The sequence below is a fragment of the Python bivittatus genome, unplaced genomic scaffold (genome assembly GCF_059951505.1).
Source record: "Python bivittatus isolate LINGU-HERP-01145 unplaced genomic scaffold, Pbiv_v1 ctg000020_np1212, whole genome shotgun sequence".
Lineage (NCBI taxonomy): Eukaryota > Metazoa > Chordata > Lepidosauria > Squamata > Pythonidae > Python > Python bivittatus.
In genome coordinates, this window is record NW_028277030.1 from 36,496,588 (window position 1) to 36,515,288 (window position 18,701).

Genomic DNA, 18,701 nt, shown 5'->3' on the forward strand with positions numbered 1-18,701 from the left:
TGTGTTAAGCTCCCAATAGGCATATTATACCTACTTTACTAATCCCCATTCAAATATTCACAAAGAAGAATTAAAATGTTTGCCTTGGGCCTGTTAGAGGCAGCTTTGAGTTACAACCACTCTCCACCCCACTCATCATCATCATCATCATCATCATCATCATCATCATCATCATCATCGATGTATGTCCACACCTACAAATACATTGCCTACCACCAATCTAAAAGGCCATTCCTTTAAAACAGTCCCTTGGGTAAAATCAGGAATCCTAGATATTTAAAATACATGTTTTAAAATATTGATTTATATTTTAATCTAAATAGGCTGGTATCCCATGCCTGCTACCCTTTATTCTGGAATCAGCCTCTCCCAATGACTTGTGCCATTTCAAGTGTATTTGATGTCGAGGGGAAAAGGCGAGCCACAAAGCCGTGTCCAAATCAGTTTGAAACATCAAACCACGTTTATCAGTGTGGCTCTCCCTACAGAATCTCTTCGAAGGTAAGTGCTGAGTGTGAGTACATTTCAACTCCTGCAATTTACCTTTGCTACTTCAGACCCTGGCAATGTCTTGGTTCTTTCCAGGTTAGCCAAAGCCAACCTGGAAACTGTTGGAGACAAGACTGTCTATCCAAAGCCGATAGACAGACAGACAGATAGATATCATAGATCGATCTATGCAGAGATTCCTTTCTAAAAATGGATTCATCACAGTGTGAGGATACTAAATTGGGATTCTTTCTCTAAGGAGAATGTAGGGAAAACAGGGTGCTTATATCGCCAGATCAACCCATTTGCTACAATTAATAAATGCAACGTACCATTCTCTTTCTCTATAAATAATCTGTCCCATTCAGAAACATACATATGAGAAAAATATAGGTAAAAAATAATTATACCATGTTTTTGTTTGTTTGTTCCCCAATGCTAGGTGGCTGATATAATGAGAGAAATAAAAGAAAATGGTCCAGTGCAAGGTAAAGAAAAAAAAGGGGGGGGGATTTTGAGCTTGATGTAAAATAAATAAATAAATAAATAAATAAATAAATAAATAGCATGACGTGTAAAAGCAAACTATATATATATGACTTATTGCAGAAAATCCTTGAGAATGTTAGTTGCCTCTGTTTTCTTTAGAATAACAAAAGCGACACTCATTCTTCCTAGGAGTCAGCATATTTTACTATCTGACTCAGTTTTGATTTGCCTGAGATATAGTTTAGATGATTTATTTACAGTCCTAGAGCAAGATTTCATACAATACAACAGCCCAGCTTGATTTATAATGTATTCATCCATATGTCCCTTCAGAAGCTAGTGCCATCGTTTCAATGAGACTGACCATTCACAGCTATTTCACCCCCAAACAATCATAGACTAACAATGTCTATATTTATGGTTGTTAAGTATGAAAAAAAAGGCATACTAATCAATACCATCGTATTGGATTAGAGTGGGCAATGTTTGAAGAATCAGGAGCTCCAACTCAATCTGTGTCGGAAACAAAGGGACACTGATATATTTTTTCCCCTTTCTGTCTGGACCAGGACAAGGGGATTTTGTACCCCATGTGTTATGACCAGCTTAGTGACCAGAACACTGGGGGGGATGATCATTTTTTGCCTCTTCTGTTGGTCAGCTGGAGGAAGCGCTGATTGGTTCTTGCTGTTTTCTGCCTGTCTTCAGCATTCCAAGGCCCGCAAGAGTTACAAAGATGCCAGGCAGGCTGTGTGATGGAATGGTTTGGTGAAGGCTGCGCTCGGGGAGATAAGCATTTCCTTAGTTCCCAACAGGAGCGTGGGAAGGTTAAGAGGATGAGACTGGCACCACCCTAAGGAATTCGCGGTGTTTGCTTGCTGGCTTGGGAGGTTTAGATTCAGTCTGGCAAGATTCTGTCCTGTGGGTGAAAGCTAATAAAAGCTATCAAACTAGACCTGTACTGTCTTGTGGAGTTCTTTGGGCTGAACCTGACAGATTGGCTTCAAATAGCTGTGCAGGGATTGTGGAATGGAAATGGCACCTTATTGCATCAAGTAGCAACTCAGAAACCCTGTTTGATTTGGAATTTGGCAGCCCCAAAAACACAGGAAAACACTGCTGTTTTCTCAGAGGAATTGTGAATTCTGAAGTTGAGTGCTAGACACAGTAAGAGAAGGATGTTGCCTTAGTTTGGTGAACAAGTTGAGGGGAGGGGGAAATCAATATTAGAACTGCTGAAGTTGTTTCATGCTTGGAATCCTTAGAAAGAGAAAGAGACTTGCCAATACAGTAACACTTTTTAACTAATGTATGGGGGGATTTCATTTGGAGCATTGTATACACTTCTGATCACTGCATCTTGAGGCTGGTATTATAGACTTGGAAAAAGGAGAAAAAGAGCATCCAAAATTACTGGGGGTGGAACAGCTGCTCTAGCAAGAAAGGTTAGAGCAGCTGAGGCTCTTTTGCTTGGATGAAGGTGAGTAAAAGGTCATGTGATAGAGGCATATAACATGATTAATGGCAAAGGCAATGTGGAGAAAGAGTAGTTAGGGGTATCTTTAACAAACCTCAGTTATGCTAAAATGATGACATCTGTGCATGTGTTGTCATGCAAATACTACATGTGTGTACTTGTGTCACAATGTCTGATGCATACCTATATGATCAGATTCCTTGATGTGTGGGCACCCTTAGAAATCTACTAAATACAGCATCTGCATGCTGACATCCTCATGTAGCTGTTGCCATTTCCCCCTCCCACAGACACCGGTGTGAATAATTTTTCTCCCTCTCTCACAGTGTTAGCATATAAGATCTTCAACTTAGAGTACATGAAGGGAGATTCAGGACCAATAGAGAGAAAGGCTTTTTCACGTAGCCCGCAGTTAAACCATGGAATTTACTATCAGTGAATGATAAATAATGGCTGCCAAGTTGGATCATTATAAAAGGAGTCTGGAAGAGTTCTTGGAGGATAAGGCAATTTATGATTTCTAACACTGATGACTGTTTACCTGAATAATGGGTTGCATGCCTTAAATATTGACTGGTGGGAAATGACAAAGGACAGGGATAATAACCATTCAGTCCAGGCACAACAGCTTTTCCAGCACATTTCAGTTGGTTCCTGAATGACACATAATACTGGACTAGATAGACCTACGGCCTGATCCAGCAGATCTTGTCTTATAGTCTAATGATTTTCAGTAGGAATCTGAAAATGAGAGAAATAAAGAGATCCTGGCATGAGAAACTTGGGGGAATGGTAAGGAAGAACAGATTGTGGGTGTGAGAGGGATTGGATGAAAGAGGGGCAAATGTTTCCAAAAAGGATGTAGCAACAGGCAAGGTATAAAGATAAGATGGAGTAAAAGGAGGAACACTCAATCTTGACTGGACTGGAATTAAAATGGAAAACAGAGGAAAAGAAATAGAAACATCTGTTTTCTCAAAATAATTCAATGTGCTTTATTAGCTGTCTGAAAGCAGTGCAAGTTTTCCTTTCCTTATATCCATGCATCAGGTGGATGTTTACAACAAGGATCCACAGTCAGCAGCACTGCGGTGGTATCAAGATTATGACACCTGTGTTGTGGCATTATCCTGCAAAGGATGCAACTTACCCTACTTGTATCATGATGTCTGATGCAAGTATGTAAGCCACATCATTTGTGTCATGACATCAGATGCATATACCATCATTTCCCTCTTTCCAGTCCAGATGCCCATCACACACACTTTTTCCCCCTCTTCCTGGGAAAATGACAGAACAGGAGGAAGTTCTCACTGGTTTCGTGTTTTAAGTAAAACCTCAAAAAATTCTGAACAAGGTATCATAAGATGAGGAAGAAATCAAGTGAAAAAGTGGGCTCATGTGCCTGCATAAAATACAAAGATTGGGAAAAACAGAAAGAAGCAGTAGTACACCAGAGACTTTGACTGTGGATTTTCTACTAACACAAATGTCTCCTCTGAATTATTTGTTTATCTTTAAAGCTTTTAGTCTAAGAGGGATTGCTAAATAATTTTCCATGTAATAAAATGATGTCTCAGCAATGAACACTAGTTAAAATTAGGATTAAAAATAACTTTTTTTTGCTTTTTTTCATTCACTACTATCCTTCAGCGATCATGAAAGTATATGATGATTTCTTCCTTTATAAGAGTGGGATTTATAGGCATACCAGTGGAGAACCACAGCATGAGCACCAGGAGAGACTCCATTCTGTCAAATTAATTGGGTAAGTAAATCCATGGTTGCGTCTCCTTGTCCTTTCCATAATACGTAACAGCCAGACAAGACTTTGCACAGGACATGGAGCATTTCCTTCTCTTGATGCTTAAGGAATCTCTATCAAGCAGAGAGGAGCTTTCTTAAGAGGCCAAAATAAATAGGCCAGAACTATAGGACAGTGACATAGTGGGCTACATGCTATACATTTGGGCTTCAACCAATGCAACATGTCTTCTCTCACTTTCCTTTCCATCGCAACCCAGCTGTCAAACTTTACCTACACAATCTCTCACTATAGACTGAGTACATTCTTATATATAAAGCTAAAGTGTGCAGATTGTGAACATTAGCTCATGAAATGCATTAAGGCATGGCACAAAGCAAACAGATTCTGCATGCTAAGTTTTACTAGCTAAATATGGACTTAGATGTGGGACACTTTATCAAGAGCTGTGCTGCTTGTATGCAGAGTCAACGGTTAGATGATGATCTGCCCTCTATATCTTCTTCGAGTACCACTTCACCCTTGGACCAAATTGGGCATTGACATTATTGGATACATACAACAAGCATATGTGCTTGTAATAGTTGGTCTTTCTTCTCTTACCTGAAGGCAGTTGTGTTGTCACTTATTTTGGCTGATGCCATGATCAGTGTACTGCAAGACATTTTTGCTCATTTTGTTTATTCCTATGAAGTGGTTACTGATAATGCCCAACAGTTTGTGAGTCGCCTTGCTTCAATTTCTTTCCCCAGTCTTATGGCATTAAACCTATCTAGGCTTCTCCTTATTGTCCCAACAGTAATGGGAAGATAGCAATTTCACTGCTACTAAAAAAAAAAAAAAGCTCAGCAGGATGTACATTGTTAAGGGAGGACTCGAAGAAAGGAAATGCTTCAGATTTTAAGGTCATATTGTTCTACACACAGGGCTTCAAAGGTGACTCCTGCCAGGTGGCTTCTTTCTCAAGATATTTGTATTAAGCTCCCTTGTCTTGGTCCTGAAATGAAGGTGTACAATTCAGCTTAGAGAACATCATCTGAACAGGGACCAAATGACTAATTATGCTGATTCCACACACACACTTAAACAACAGTTTTAAAGCTGGGGACTAGGTGTTATGTTGCTAACTATCTGGCTGGTGATGAACTTCAGCCAATAGATAAGAATATTCACGATGTTATCCCTCAGAGTATTTCTGAGTCTGCCTGCAAACTAGTTAACACCAATGATGGTCGTGCTTTAACCCGAAATGCCAAGCACTTGAGAAAAGTCCTATTTCAACTGGAATCCAGCATGGAGGTCATCCTTTGTACTTCTGATGTCGTGACTGCTGCATCGCGGGATGGTGGCACCACAGGGGTGGCTCAGTAGGAAGAGTCAGAAGCCTGGAGATGAGCTTCATCCTGGGGATGACAAACAGAAGTGGCAGACTTGTTCAAAGGCCCCCTAGATTTCACTTATATCGTTTTCAGTGAGCTCTTCTGTTCATGAGTTCTAGATATCTTTGGAACGTCAATACTTAATAATGTTAGAAGAATTGGTTTATCATTCTTTGTTTCTGTCTAAGAAAGAGAGGGATGTCGTAGAACCAGTGCTACAAGTCTCCACAGACCCTGGAGCAAACAGGAAGCATTTAGGAGAGAAATGGGGAAGGAGACAAATGGAAAGCTGTGAAAATGTGATGTTTAAATATAAAGAGTTTCCTAGAATCTATATTAAGAACTTTCTAAAAAAAAAAAAAAACACAGCACAACTCACAGCCACCAGATTTTCCCCACCCCCCACTCGTAGTACTGTTTGTGTGTGTGTGCGTGCATGCGCACGCCTGCCTTTGAGGCAGTGTTGACTCCTGGCAACTGCCTGGACAAGTTTTTACAAATTTCAGAAGTGGTTTGTCATTGCCTTCTTCCCAGGGGTGAGAGAGAGTGACTGGCCCAAAGTCACCCAGCCAGCTTTCAGGCCTAAGGCAGGACTAGAACTCACCGTCTTCCAGTTTCTAGCCTGGTGCCTGAATCACTACACTATTGCTTCCTACAGCCCAACATAAAAAGAATAATTTACCTCTGCCTCTCAGGGACAGCAGTGTTGTTTTACTTTGAAATGCAATTATTTTATTTATGCTGGACTCTTTCCTATAGCCCAGCATAAATAAAATAATTACATTTCAAAGTGAAGCAATGCTACTGTCCCCAAGAGGCAGAGCTAAATTACTTTCCTAATCTGAATCTTTATTCAGATTAATATTTATAGCATAATCCAATGACACTGATTTTGGTAAGAGGTTATTGATTGATTGTTTTACTTCAAGCATTTATAAGGCTACCTAACTCAAACAATGTGATTCTGGGTGGCACACAACAAAAATAAATATTAGCAAAAAAATAAAAATCATACATCATTAAAAATACAGTATATTTTTTAAAATGGCAAATGGCAAAGACAATTAAATGGCAAACCAAGCAAGACAATTAAAACAACTAAAAGGGGTCTCCACTCAAATACCAGATCTGAACCTCTTTCCTAAAGCCAGCAGGGTTGGGACCTTTCGTATATCTGGGGTAAGGCGGGGAAAGATTGTTCTAGAGAATAGATAGATTACTAGAAGAGGCAAAATTACATTGTATTGTCTTTAAAACATGAGATACTTCTGTAAGTTATTGCAAGTATCTTTCTAATGAAAGGATTTGGAGTTCCAAAAACTGAAAAGAATGTTCAGGAAATTACTTCTGTTCCCTCTAAAGTTATTGTTTGCTTGTTTAGTTTTTGTGTATATGAGGGTATGAGAGAGAGAGAGAGAGCAGGAGATGGCAGGGATGGAGAAGAAAACTAGCTCAGAAAACTTTTTTGCTAGGCTTTGAATATAATTTTTTTTTCTTTCACTCATAGCTCTCTTCTGAGCACTCAAGGCAGGATATGGGTTAGTTGGAAATTTTCTCTGATCTAACTTCAAAATCAGACTTTGAGCACACTATTTTAGTGTGAAATGCGGAACATCCTAACCTGTATCAATGTAATCAGAAATGTTTCTTTTATCTTCTTTATTCACTTTATGAATTCTATTCTATTTTATTTATTTTATTTTACTCTTGGAAACTACTCCTTCAGGAGATGAGTTTGGCTTTTGAAAAACAAATCAACATCTTCCTTTTCATCCAGACCTCCTTCTTAAGATTCCTTCTTGTTCACACACTCTTGCAAGTGAAAGGGGGTGATCTGCTGCAGATCCTCTTTCCCGAGGGATGAAACCTATCATTGTTGCTCAATTATTCTCAGGTCAAAGCCAGGTATACGTGTCTTCCAACTGTGCAGTGAGCTGGTGGTGATGTGTTACTTCTTGGATAGCAGAACATTTATATAGCAGGAGAAAGAACATGAGGGGACAGAAACCTATTGACTGGTTCTTGTGTGAAAGAAAAACGAAGATAAGCCTTATTTAGAAAACTGCATGGTGATAGGAAAGCCTGAGTTACTTAAGTCAATTTATACATCAGAGCCCATAGTCTTTTATCTTCCTTGATGGAGAAAGAGTGAGTTAGGTGAGTAGATGTACAGCATTGGGTGGAGTCAGAAGAGATACAAAGATATAAAACAGAGAAAGATGGGATGAAATATCTAAAAACATCAGTCCTACCAACAGGAGACAAGCCGTGTAGAGACATACAAAGTCAGCCTTTTGGACAAGTAATGGAGGTAAATGTGCAGAACCCCTCAGATAGCTACTCCTACATCTATTGCCCCATGTAGTTAATAAATTGTATTGGATGTCAGTGCATGCAAAGTTGAATGCTAGCACATCCCCAGGAGGAATCCTAATACTCCTTTTTAAACAACTCAGAAGTGTTGAAAGTGTACTCACCAGATGAAGACGTTTCAAACATGTCATTCCGAAGATCTCTAATAGCTTTAAAACAGTTAATAGGCAATTTGCAAAAGTCATTAGAAAGTGAAGTTTGCGAACTTAGTGTCCTTCAAAAGGCTCCGCCACAATTGCGAGCAAGATGGCTGATCCCGTCATCTCCCGCACTCAAACCCATGGAAAACTCTTGTCTTGCAGTCTCCTCGCAAGAAGCAGCTGTCTGGAGCACATGTGGGTGATTTCCTGTCCTCTCCTTATCTGGAGAGATTCCAAGAATCCAGTCTACTCACCATTTATCATTGACCTTTACTTAACCATTTCCAAATCCATAATTTGAAGGTGTCTCTCTTCTTTTATTTGATCTTTCTCTGTGTCCAGCTTTCATAGCATATATCAGCACTAAGAAGGCTATTTTAATATTTATATTTTCTGTATTGCCTTCTATAAAAACCCTTATTGCAGAAACTTGCTACTCTGATAGTTAAGGAAGAGTTCATGGATATTACTGACTAATTTCACATCAATTTCAATTTGGAATCTTAAAATAGTACTCTATTGCTTTAAACTGCTTTTCCTTTTGAATTTCCTGAAATTGATATAATAGTTTATATGATATAGTGAAACATTAAGGTATTTGCTTTTCATTACTTGTTTATTCTTATTCTTAGGACTTGAGATTCTGTTAATGAATACAGAAAAAATGGAAAATGGTACTGTTGTAGAAGTAATTGTTCTCTTTAATGCTTTTCAGAAGAAAGAGAACTTTATAGATTATTAACTATCATTTAAATTTTATACACTTATTTAAAAGACATTTTCAATGCACTTAAGGCTTCTTCACCTTTTCCCTGCAGTGCTTTTTAAAATGCAGGAATATTTCATCTCCAATGTAAGGAGGGAATATCAATAGCAAAGATAATCTTCTCTGCCTTCTGTAGCAGTTGAAATGCCAATAGACATTGCCCATGTGGCAAGTCCAACGTCTTTTGTAGCCTGAGGCAGGGCAGAAATTTCACCTTATATCCCATATTATACATGGATAGGACAGACAAGTGATTACAAGACACGAATACACACACACACACACACACACACACACACACAAATATTATAAAATTAGAGATAGCTCATACATTTTTTGCCTGAGACGAAGCAGAAATTGTCACTCTTTCATTCAATAAATCTGAGTACCCCAAAGAATTACCTAAGTTATTCTGCTATCTGATGTGGGAACCTCCAGAAATACTTCTCTTCTTCTACAAAAGGTACAGTGATAGTAATGTCAAATAACTCACAAGTGACTGCCTTTTCTGCTGCTTAAGACAGCCATTGCCTCATTCTTCCTTATCAACTGGGCAGTTATTAGTGTGCAAGAGCAACAATACAACTTCTTTTGAAATTGCACTTTTTTCCCTCTCGTGGAAAATTGTTCTAGCAGTTTGGAGATTCTAGTGCACCATGAAACAAGAATATTGAAGGCAATGAATTCACATCCATCCCATCCTTTTCTGAAGCTGGGCGGGGGATAGTGAGAATGGAGCTGGTGAGGCGAAAGGAGTAGCGGCCAAGAGCAGGGCTTGAAGGACACTCTTAAAACGGGGGAATCAGGTTTTCTTTGTTCTATTGGATATCACACTTCTCTATTCCTATTTTCCATTTCAATTTTCCACTTACTTTTTTCCATTCTCCTACATGAGACAAGACTAGAAATGGAAATATATTTTTATTCAGTCACACTCTTGGTTTATTGAATTTAATACTGTCAGTACTGACAAGGGTAATTTCTAATTTTGTCTCGAAATGCTAGGCCCTCCCGTTTGCATGGCATGTGCTCTGCCTCTGGAACTAGTCCTTGGAGTAAAGGTTGTCTGTTAAGAAATAGTATCCTTACGATCTGGTCTGTATCTCTTCTTTAGATAAACTATTAGATTTTTTAGTGGATTAGCTTCAGCACAAACCAAGGTGCTCTGTGATTTATTTCTTGTTGTGCTTTATTGTTGGCAATTCTAGCTGGGTAGGTGCTGTGGTGAGTTGACCGAGAATACAAATAAGGGCAAGATTATGAAATCTGCTTCCTATACAGTTATAGCAATATGAGATAAGCCATGGGGAACTGTGGCCACACTCACACTGAGCAGAAATCCTTCTAGCCTACTAGATCAAAGAAAATTGCTTAAGCTGCCTGCATAGCGCTTGGCTATAGCACAAGGTCACCTATTTTCCAAAGCAGGGTAGTAAAAAGTGTCATTTGCCCATAAACCAAGCACTTGGAAATGAATGCTTTAAAACAGACGCTATTCAATAATGCTTACATTCGAACATATAAAGCACTAATGGGGAAAAGGGAGAACTGTGTGCTTGTTCCCAACATTCACTCTTGGGAACATAATAAAAAAGGGATTTGAATAGCAATTAGTATGAAACAGCGCCTGCAGATTCAGACATGCAGCCATGTCTACAAGGTCTTCTGAATAGCTACATGTTATCCATACAGTTAATTTGTGGGTTGTTAGTGCTTGCATTATTATTTCCAGATCTTTTTCGTGAAAGAATAGTGTTGTTCTCTACAAAGTCAGAACAGTCCATATACCTTTAATAAATTTCTTACTTGCATGCTTTCCAGATCATTTCATATTCATTGTTTCATGTTTATTCCAGAGCCAGGTTGTTATAAATAAGAATTCTCCTACTCCATCTCTCCCATAGGAGTGACTGCTCAGTTACAACCTTGTGGAACTGGGTCATCTGCAAAGGATTAGCACAGGCTTGCTATAGTAGCCACTCCAGACAAATTGAGAAATTTGGGGCATTTTTACACCGCCACTGTTTCTGCTCCCCATAACTTCAGTAGGAGTTTATCTTCTCTTCTGCTGATCACTGAGAACAACACTACAGTACCATAGTTTTGTGGAGGGGAACTAGGAGGTAGGATGAGGAGGCAAAAGGACCTGGGAAGTAAGATGAAGCAAGAGCTCCCTCCATTGGGTAAATAATCTACCCATAAGCTCTGCAGAGCAGCATTACTTCAAGCAAAAGACTAGCTTTGCTGCAATTTCAGATATATCTTAGTTATGCAAATTATATATACCACATAATAAATTCAACAATAAATTCCCTCAGCTTTCCAACCCAGCCAACATTGGGTGATCAAACCACTTCAAAACTGATTCTGAATTGGTTCAAAGAATTGATGTGGAAGTGCCCTTCATTTAGTTGAAAAGGTAGCATCTATTAAACTGACTTTTTATATAACCTGCTGGTGACAACATAAGTCATTACAGCATCTACGTTTTCCTCTGATGCCACAGCAAGAGTTCCTTTAACAAGAAGAGCTGTAGAATGGATTATTACCAGTCTCATTGGATGCTTTATACCTGGGAGTATCTGTAGCCCCACATCTACAAATTACATTCAGAGCCATGGAATAGGTGGGTGGGCATTAAGCTAAACATAGAAAGACAGAAAGGGAAAAGTCTTCACATTTGTTCATTTTCACTCCACTCCACTCTTTTTTAATCAGCTTCTTGGCTGTTTTCCACCCAATCCCTCCACTCCACAACTCCTATTAAGAAAAAATAGTACATTTTAGGAAGGCTGTGCTCTAATATTGTAAGTTTTCTCCTAGCATCAATATATATATATATATATATATATATATATATATATGTGTGTGTGTGTGTGTGTGTGTGTGTGTGCGCGCGCGCACGCGTGCACACACACACACGCACAGTGCTAGGAACAGCTAAGATACTGCGCAGAACCCTCAAACTCCCAGGCCTCTGGTAGAGGACCTGAGATTGAGGAAGACACGTACCACCCATAGGGGTAAGAGGGGAATTTATATATATGCACCTATATTTTGCTAATGCTGGTCAGGGACCATAATAAACTGACGATTTTGTTATTCTTATACTCACTGTTCTCTCTAAAAAAAATAGACAAAAGTTCTCCTCCACTCCTTTTTTTTTTTAAAGATCCTTCTAAGATGTCCAGGGGGAAAAATATGTATTACTAATGTCTTCTCTTTGAATAGGTGGGGTATGCTAGAAGATGCAGAAGGACAATGGCAAAAATATTGGGTAAGTGCTCAGGAACAAAGCTCTAATCCAGAGAAAGTTATTTGTGCTTGTTTCCTTTTGAAATTAATAGACAAGGTAGTTGTAATTAACACAATCAATTTTCAGCAAAACATATACACATAGCTATCTTGTAGTGAGAACAGTCTTCATTCATGTAAATAATCCCATTTTTGATTTCATCTAATCATCTAATTCAGCTACGGAAGACGGGTGGAGAGAAGCTATTTAAGTTTCCCCTCTAGTCATTTTCTTGGTCAAAATGTTCCCTGCATTTTTTTTTGTTGCTGAGGGTCAAAAAAGCCGCTAGAAGTGTAATTCTGAACTTTCAAAACACCTGAAGGGAAAAAAAGAGATGTAAATTTTCATTGCTCATTTTTTTGTGCCCAGATTCATGGTCTTTCCTGATTGGTTTTAATAACCAAAAGGGGCATATCACTGACATGCTTAAAACATGTTTTCCCCTCAGAGGATCCATCTTCTTAATTCCTCTTTAATTCCCACTAGATTTGCTCCAAACTGGACTACCAGCGGAGGGATCCCTATTAGCATAATAACACTTCCCCCTGCACTAATTTTCCCGACTGAACCGCTCTGCCCCTCTCGTTAATAGCACTGCTAGGGGAAAAGATACGTATCAAGGCCGATAACCACAGGGCTTTTTCAGAAGTTGTTGTTGTTGCTGGAGCTCTTTATTCTAAGGAACACAAAGCAGACTACATATCCTGAAAAACAGCAGATGGGTCAGCCCTAATCCCTGCTATTGCCTTACTTGGCTGCTCATAAGCTTTTTAAACATTATTTTTTTAAAAAATGATTTATTATTTTTATGCCTTAACACACAGAGGGGAAAAAAATAGAAGCACAAAAGCCAGAAAAGGGCCGAGGGACTCTAAAGCTTTAAAAAAGATGTCAGAAACTGATCAGAGTTATGTCAAACAGCAGCTAATCTGCGTGTTCACTTTCGGGTTATAATTTTACTAGTCTCGGATTGGACTTTGCCACTTAATGAACTACAAGGTTCTTGAAACTTTGAGGTCTTTTCATGAAGCGATGTGTGATCAAAACTGTAGAGAAGAGATGACTGTAATATATCAGGTCCAGTATGGGATGAATGAGATACTTTCAAGCAGCCATAGATCTGTATCATTTTATTCCTTCCTTCCTGCCACTCTAATGTCAGTAATGTGTGGCAGGAGACCATCACCTTACCACTTCTAGACAGTGAAGCTCGTGTGTCCACCACTGCTTCTTCTAGCTGAGCAACAGCAGCACCCAAAAGTTGCCAGTCAGTCAGCACCCCGTCCTCATCCACACTTTATGCTGTACCTATTTGTATAGGTGTTTTTTTAAGCCAGCTACCGTAAAGGGAGACTCCAAAGCTACTCTCTTATCTTTAAAAAAGACTAGAGAAAGGAGGGAGCTGGTGGGATGAAGTGAGCATTCCTATCAGAGGGAAACCACTCAGGCTGCAACTTCCACATTAATACTGCAGAGCAGTGTTTTTCAAACTTGGCAACTTTCAGAGGTGTGGATTTCAACTCCCAGAATTCCCCAGCCAGCAAAAAGTTGCCAAGTTTGAAAAACACTGCTGTAGAGCTATCTTTGCAGCATTTCCTCTTGCACCATCTTAGCTGCAAAAGGAATGGGGTAACGTGGGATAACGTTTGATCACACATAGCGCCCACCCCAGATCAGCACACAGAGACTATACGAAAGGGCACCCTTAGGGGCAGGATGTATCTTTAATAACATGTTGTCCAGTCTCAGAAGGTCTGGAGAGCGTTACAAGAAGGGGTCTATTTTTATTAGGATCTCAGCTGGGGAGGGAAAGTTTAAACTGTCTCTTACTTCTCTGTTCACTGCAATGCAGATGAAGATCATCCTACTTGGCATTAAAAAAAAAGACCTATCTGGTTGTTAATTATTCATTAGCATTACATAGATACATTAGGTCCTCAAGTAGCTCTTTAGAAGTTCTTTAAAAGAAACATTTGGAAGTGATAATCTAACTGGATGAGGACAAGACTGTGAACACCACAGATGCCCTTTTGCTCTTCTCTTTCTTCTTTTCAGCATTCACCATAATAAAATATTCTCTCTCCTCTCCCCTTAGATTGCTGCAAATTCCTGGGGAATCTCCTGGGGAGAAAATGGTTACTTCAGGATTTTACGGGGACAAAATGAATGCAATATTGAAAAACTGATTATAGCTACCAAATGTTACCTTTAAGAGATTTTCATTATGACCATTATTTTGTTCTACATATCTTTTGTATAAATGGAATATATAATCTCTAACATCAATGTGCAAACTTATAGTTGTTATTTTCTCTTCACTAATATGCTACATTTCTATGTAAGTCATTATACTGTCAGTGAACTTTTAAATGTATGTCCAGCATGATGAAAGACTCCTTTACCTGTTTTTCCTTCACCTCTACTGGTATTTAGATGGTCATATTCATTATTGGAACAGTCCAAAGACAGAAATCATGGAATGAAAACAACTGGGCAGGATTCTTTCTTTTCTTCTGAACTGTGAACATTTTCAGCCTTGTGAGATTATGTATTTTAACCACCAGAGTCCCTGACAGACATGCATCAAAAAACGTAACTGGCTTGCTTCAAAAAGTCCAGATGAACATCATTATTTAAATCTATATTTGTATTCAGATGTATTTGTATCCTTGTCTTTGCTTAAAAGTATTTCTTTGCATGACTATGTCTTTCAAAGGAGTTAAGACAGGCTTAAAAAGGACAAACCTATTGATAGCTATGAGTAATAATGGCTAGCTGTATTGTTTTTGTCTCTGAACACCAATTGCGGGAGTATAGCAGTGTGGGAAGACCTTCATGTCCTTCTTTTTTCCCCACAAGAAATCTTTTTTTATTAACTGAATACAAAACACAAAGAAAAAGAAATACACAAAATTATAAAAGAAAAAAAGAAAGCTAAAAAAGAAATAAAAACATACAGGACATAAACTAATGGACACACGTACATGCATGAAAATTGTACAATAAATGTTTCAAAGAATGGAAGCCATAATTCATTACAATCATCCACAGCTAGTCTATTTTAATAACTTAGTGGTTCATAAATTGCTGGTAATGTCAATTCTGCAGTCCATTGGATAGTTGGGGCCATATGTTTATCTTTCCAATGCTGTAAGAAGGGTATTGAAAATCCACTTTCTTTGTCCAGATATCAACTTCCATCTGGTAGGAATAAACTTCAAAAGAATATGAACATCTGAAAATACTGAGTCTCAAACTTGAGTTAATGCATATAATTCCTTATTTCCGAAATGGAACAATTGTTGGACACTTCATTAAATGAAACATTAATTTCACTGCATCTCCAACAACGTAACTTCAGATTCTGCTGGCGGCAGCAACCATGAGGGGGTCCACAAAGATTATTTTGACTCAGGACTACTTTGACTATTCTAATGAAATGGCAGGAACACCGTCTCCAAATGTCTGCCCCATGATGGTAGTTACTCTGCTATGGCAGCATGTCCAGTCACAAAATGAAGTAGATTCAATTGAAAGAAAGCATAGATGTATTAATATGAACTTGCATACAGAGACAAAACTATATATATGAATAAATAAATTAAAATAGCAGCCTGCATTCCTTTTCTCTAAAAAAAACCATTTCCCTTTACAACAATATTAGCAACTGCAATAAAGTTATTTCCAAGCAACCCCTATAATAATTTTCCCCTTAAATTAATTCAGGACACTTTGGTTAACACAAAGATTCAGACATATTTTTTCTATTAACTTTCCACAGACAGAGTCATGCAATCATATATTTCCTCATTTAACCTTATCCACATAAAAAACTCACCCCCTTCCGATGTGTACGTATTGTATATCCCCCACCTACGCACTAAAAGGCACAGGAGGGCTTCAAATTCTGCCATTTTATACCCACTGTGAGAAGAGGGAGCAATTCTGAGCTCTGTTGCCAGAAGCTAAAGGGCAACTATGAAGCTTGTTTGTCCCCTAGGAAAGTAAGCCAAATTACTCTATGTGGCAGACCCTGAAGTACTAAAGCTGGGAAGAATGGACATTAGGCCCACTCAGGTCCTTCTACCTCCCCATAAGTGACATAGAGATGGGAGGATTAAAGGCAGCACTTTATTTTAAATCAAATCAGGAGAGGTTGAGTGCATGGTGGTATCCTTCGGTGTTGCACTGCTGATTCCAGATAAAATTACAGGGCCATTCCTCATAGTTGCAATTCTGTGCTTCTCTCTAGTCTGTATTTCATCCTGCCCTACTTCACCCTGCCCTTGTTGCTGAGCTCTTTCTGGAGGTGAGCAACCAGTTCTGTCCTGATATATTGATTGTAGGATAATGTAAGGAAAGCAACTGGGCATCATGTGCTGGGAGGAAAAACCATCACCAACTGTTCTTCCCAAGTGAGAGATCAGTTGTTAAAACCTGGTCCTGGGCTTGTGCATATGTGATTTTGCCCAGTAAAGCAGGCAATGCTTCTCTGCCTCACTGGGTAGAACCCACCCCATTTCCATGTGGATCAGGCATTACAGCATGAACGCCGTCCACCCATGCCTGTAGGGAGTGGGATTGGGGTATATTTTGCCTAGTAAAGTAAGATCAGGTACTGCCACCCAAGAATCAGCAGGAAGGGAATTGGGAGAGCAGATTATTGGCCCATTCTCCGATCCCACAGAGCCACTTCCCTCCCCCTTTCTCTCTACAGTAGTCTCTTCCCTTCCCCCTTCCTTCACCCCACCCCCTGATCAGGTGCTGGACACATGTGCAAAAGTCTTCCAGAAGTTCCATGTGACAGAACTTCCAGAATGTGATATCTTGTTCTGGGTTTGAAATAAAATGTATTTTCCTACTGTGCATCTAATAGGCATGTCTATTCCTGTTATGACTTTCTTGTAGCTGATGATGTTCTACTTTTATCTACCCATAATAAAGCATATAGAAGGATTCCTCAGTCATTGCTGCTATAAAGAAAGCCATTTGTAAACACAGAGAGAGTTAATCTCACTTAATTAGTGCTGTTGTATATTGCAAGTGCCTAGAGAGAGCTGAGAATGATTGATGTAAAGAGAACTTCAACTGTACCAAAAGTGTAATCATAAGTAAACATTTATGCAGTCCTTGATTTAAATGCTCAAAACAATTCAAATACTGTGTCGATTACCTAAGTAAGCCTCACAGCTATAACTGGCTAGTACTGCATGCCTAAATCACAAGGACATCTCAGTATGGTTGGTTGTGGCAAAAGACCAAAAAACAATCAAAAGCCAAAATCAGTTAAAAAGCACATCCCTTTTCAAAGGAGGCATGTGTTTTTTAACCAACTTTTTATAGGCTTTTGTTATGTAGTGATCTTGCCACAAACATGGAATTTTACCAATAAATCAAAAGATAATTTCCATTTTTATACTTACTGTTGACTATGATTCCTTCACCCAAGATTACTTTCTAATCCTCACCCAATGTGGGAGGTTGTGGAAAGATTAAGGAAGTAATAGAAGGGAGAAGAGACATAAACAATCAAGGGATGGAAGGCAAGTCAGTTGACAGCTTAGCTTATAAAGGGCAGTTGAGCCCAAGTGGCAAGAAACCTTGGGAAGAAGCATTTCTAATCATTCAAAGAGACCGCTGCTTAATCATTGGATGACCTTGAGCCAGTCACTATCTCAGCTACAGTATTCCGGGCTGTTGTTCTGAGGACAATAATGGAAAGAAAAGCTGAACTCAAGAAGTTCAAAAGCTGAACACATGAAGTATATGAGGTCTGAACTGCTTAAAGCAGTTTTTTCAAACTTGGCAACTTTAAGACATGTGGACTTCAAGTCCCAGAATTCTGGGACTTGAAGTCCACACATCTCAAAGTTGCCAAGTTTGAAAAATACTGGCATAAAGCAACTTTAAAAAATAAAGTTTAAAATAAGTACATCTTTTCTAAAAATGGAGCTAATCAGGCTCTAGCAAGAGTGAATTCCACAATGTAAAAACAAAATCCTGTCCCACATGCAGAACAAATGGACCTCCACGAGTGATGGGGTCATCAAAGGGCACCTCCCTCAGATCTGAAGAACCAGGCTGATTCCTGCCTATAATCAGGCCCCAAACTTTTTAGGGATTACTGCCTTTATTTGTTAAGACCAAAAATCAGATTATTTGATACCCTCCCCCCCCCCGCTTTTATTTGCCAATATGCTCAAGGCAGCTGTCGCAGTGGAATCCATTCAAACAGACAATAATTGGAAGAGCTCAAATAAATAATAAATTAAGAGCAAATAACGAAAATAGGCCTAATAAATGATGTTACCTAAATTAGGCAACAACTGATTCTGGTGATAATTCACCAGGTTAGCCCTCCACATTGCCTAATTTAGTGAACACACAAGTCTCTGCCCCATCCCTCCCCCATGGCTTGGAAGTGGTTGAGCTCAGCAGAGAAGATATGGTAGCACAAACATTCTTGCTCTGGGTATCCCCAGAGAAGTAAGCGTTGCACGCTTGTGACACAAACTCTGCCTCTCCTGT

At 39.0% G+C, this 18,701-nt stretch overlaps 1 protein-coding gene across 1 annotated transcript in view; it reads left to right on the plus strand.

The window, feature by feature from the left end:
- Positions 1-17,129, plus strand: part of TINAG (tubulointerstitial nephritis antigen) — a 36,333-nt gene extending 19,204 nt beyond the window's left edge. Inside the window, exons 7-11 of the mRNA XM_088137134.1 lie at positions 324-501; positions 932-977; positions 4,109-4,223; positions 12,110-12,155; positions 14,269-17,129. Coding sequence (XP_087993260.1) covers positions 324-501; positions 932-977; positions 4,109-4,223; positions 12,110-12,155; positions 14,269-14,385 — 502 coding nt within the window. The 3' untranslated portion in view covers positions 14,386-17,129. The remainder of the gene's footprint in view (positions 1-323; positions 502-931; positions 978-4,108; positions 4,224-12,109; positions 12,156-14,268) is intronic.
- The last annotated feature ends 1,572 nt before the right edge of the window (positions 17,130-18,701 follow it).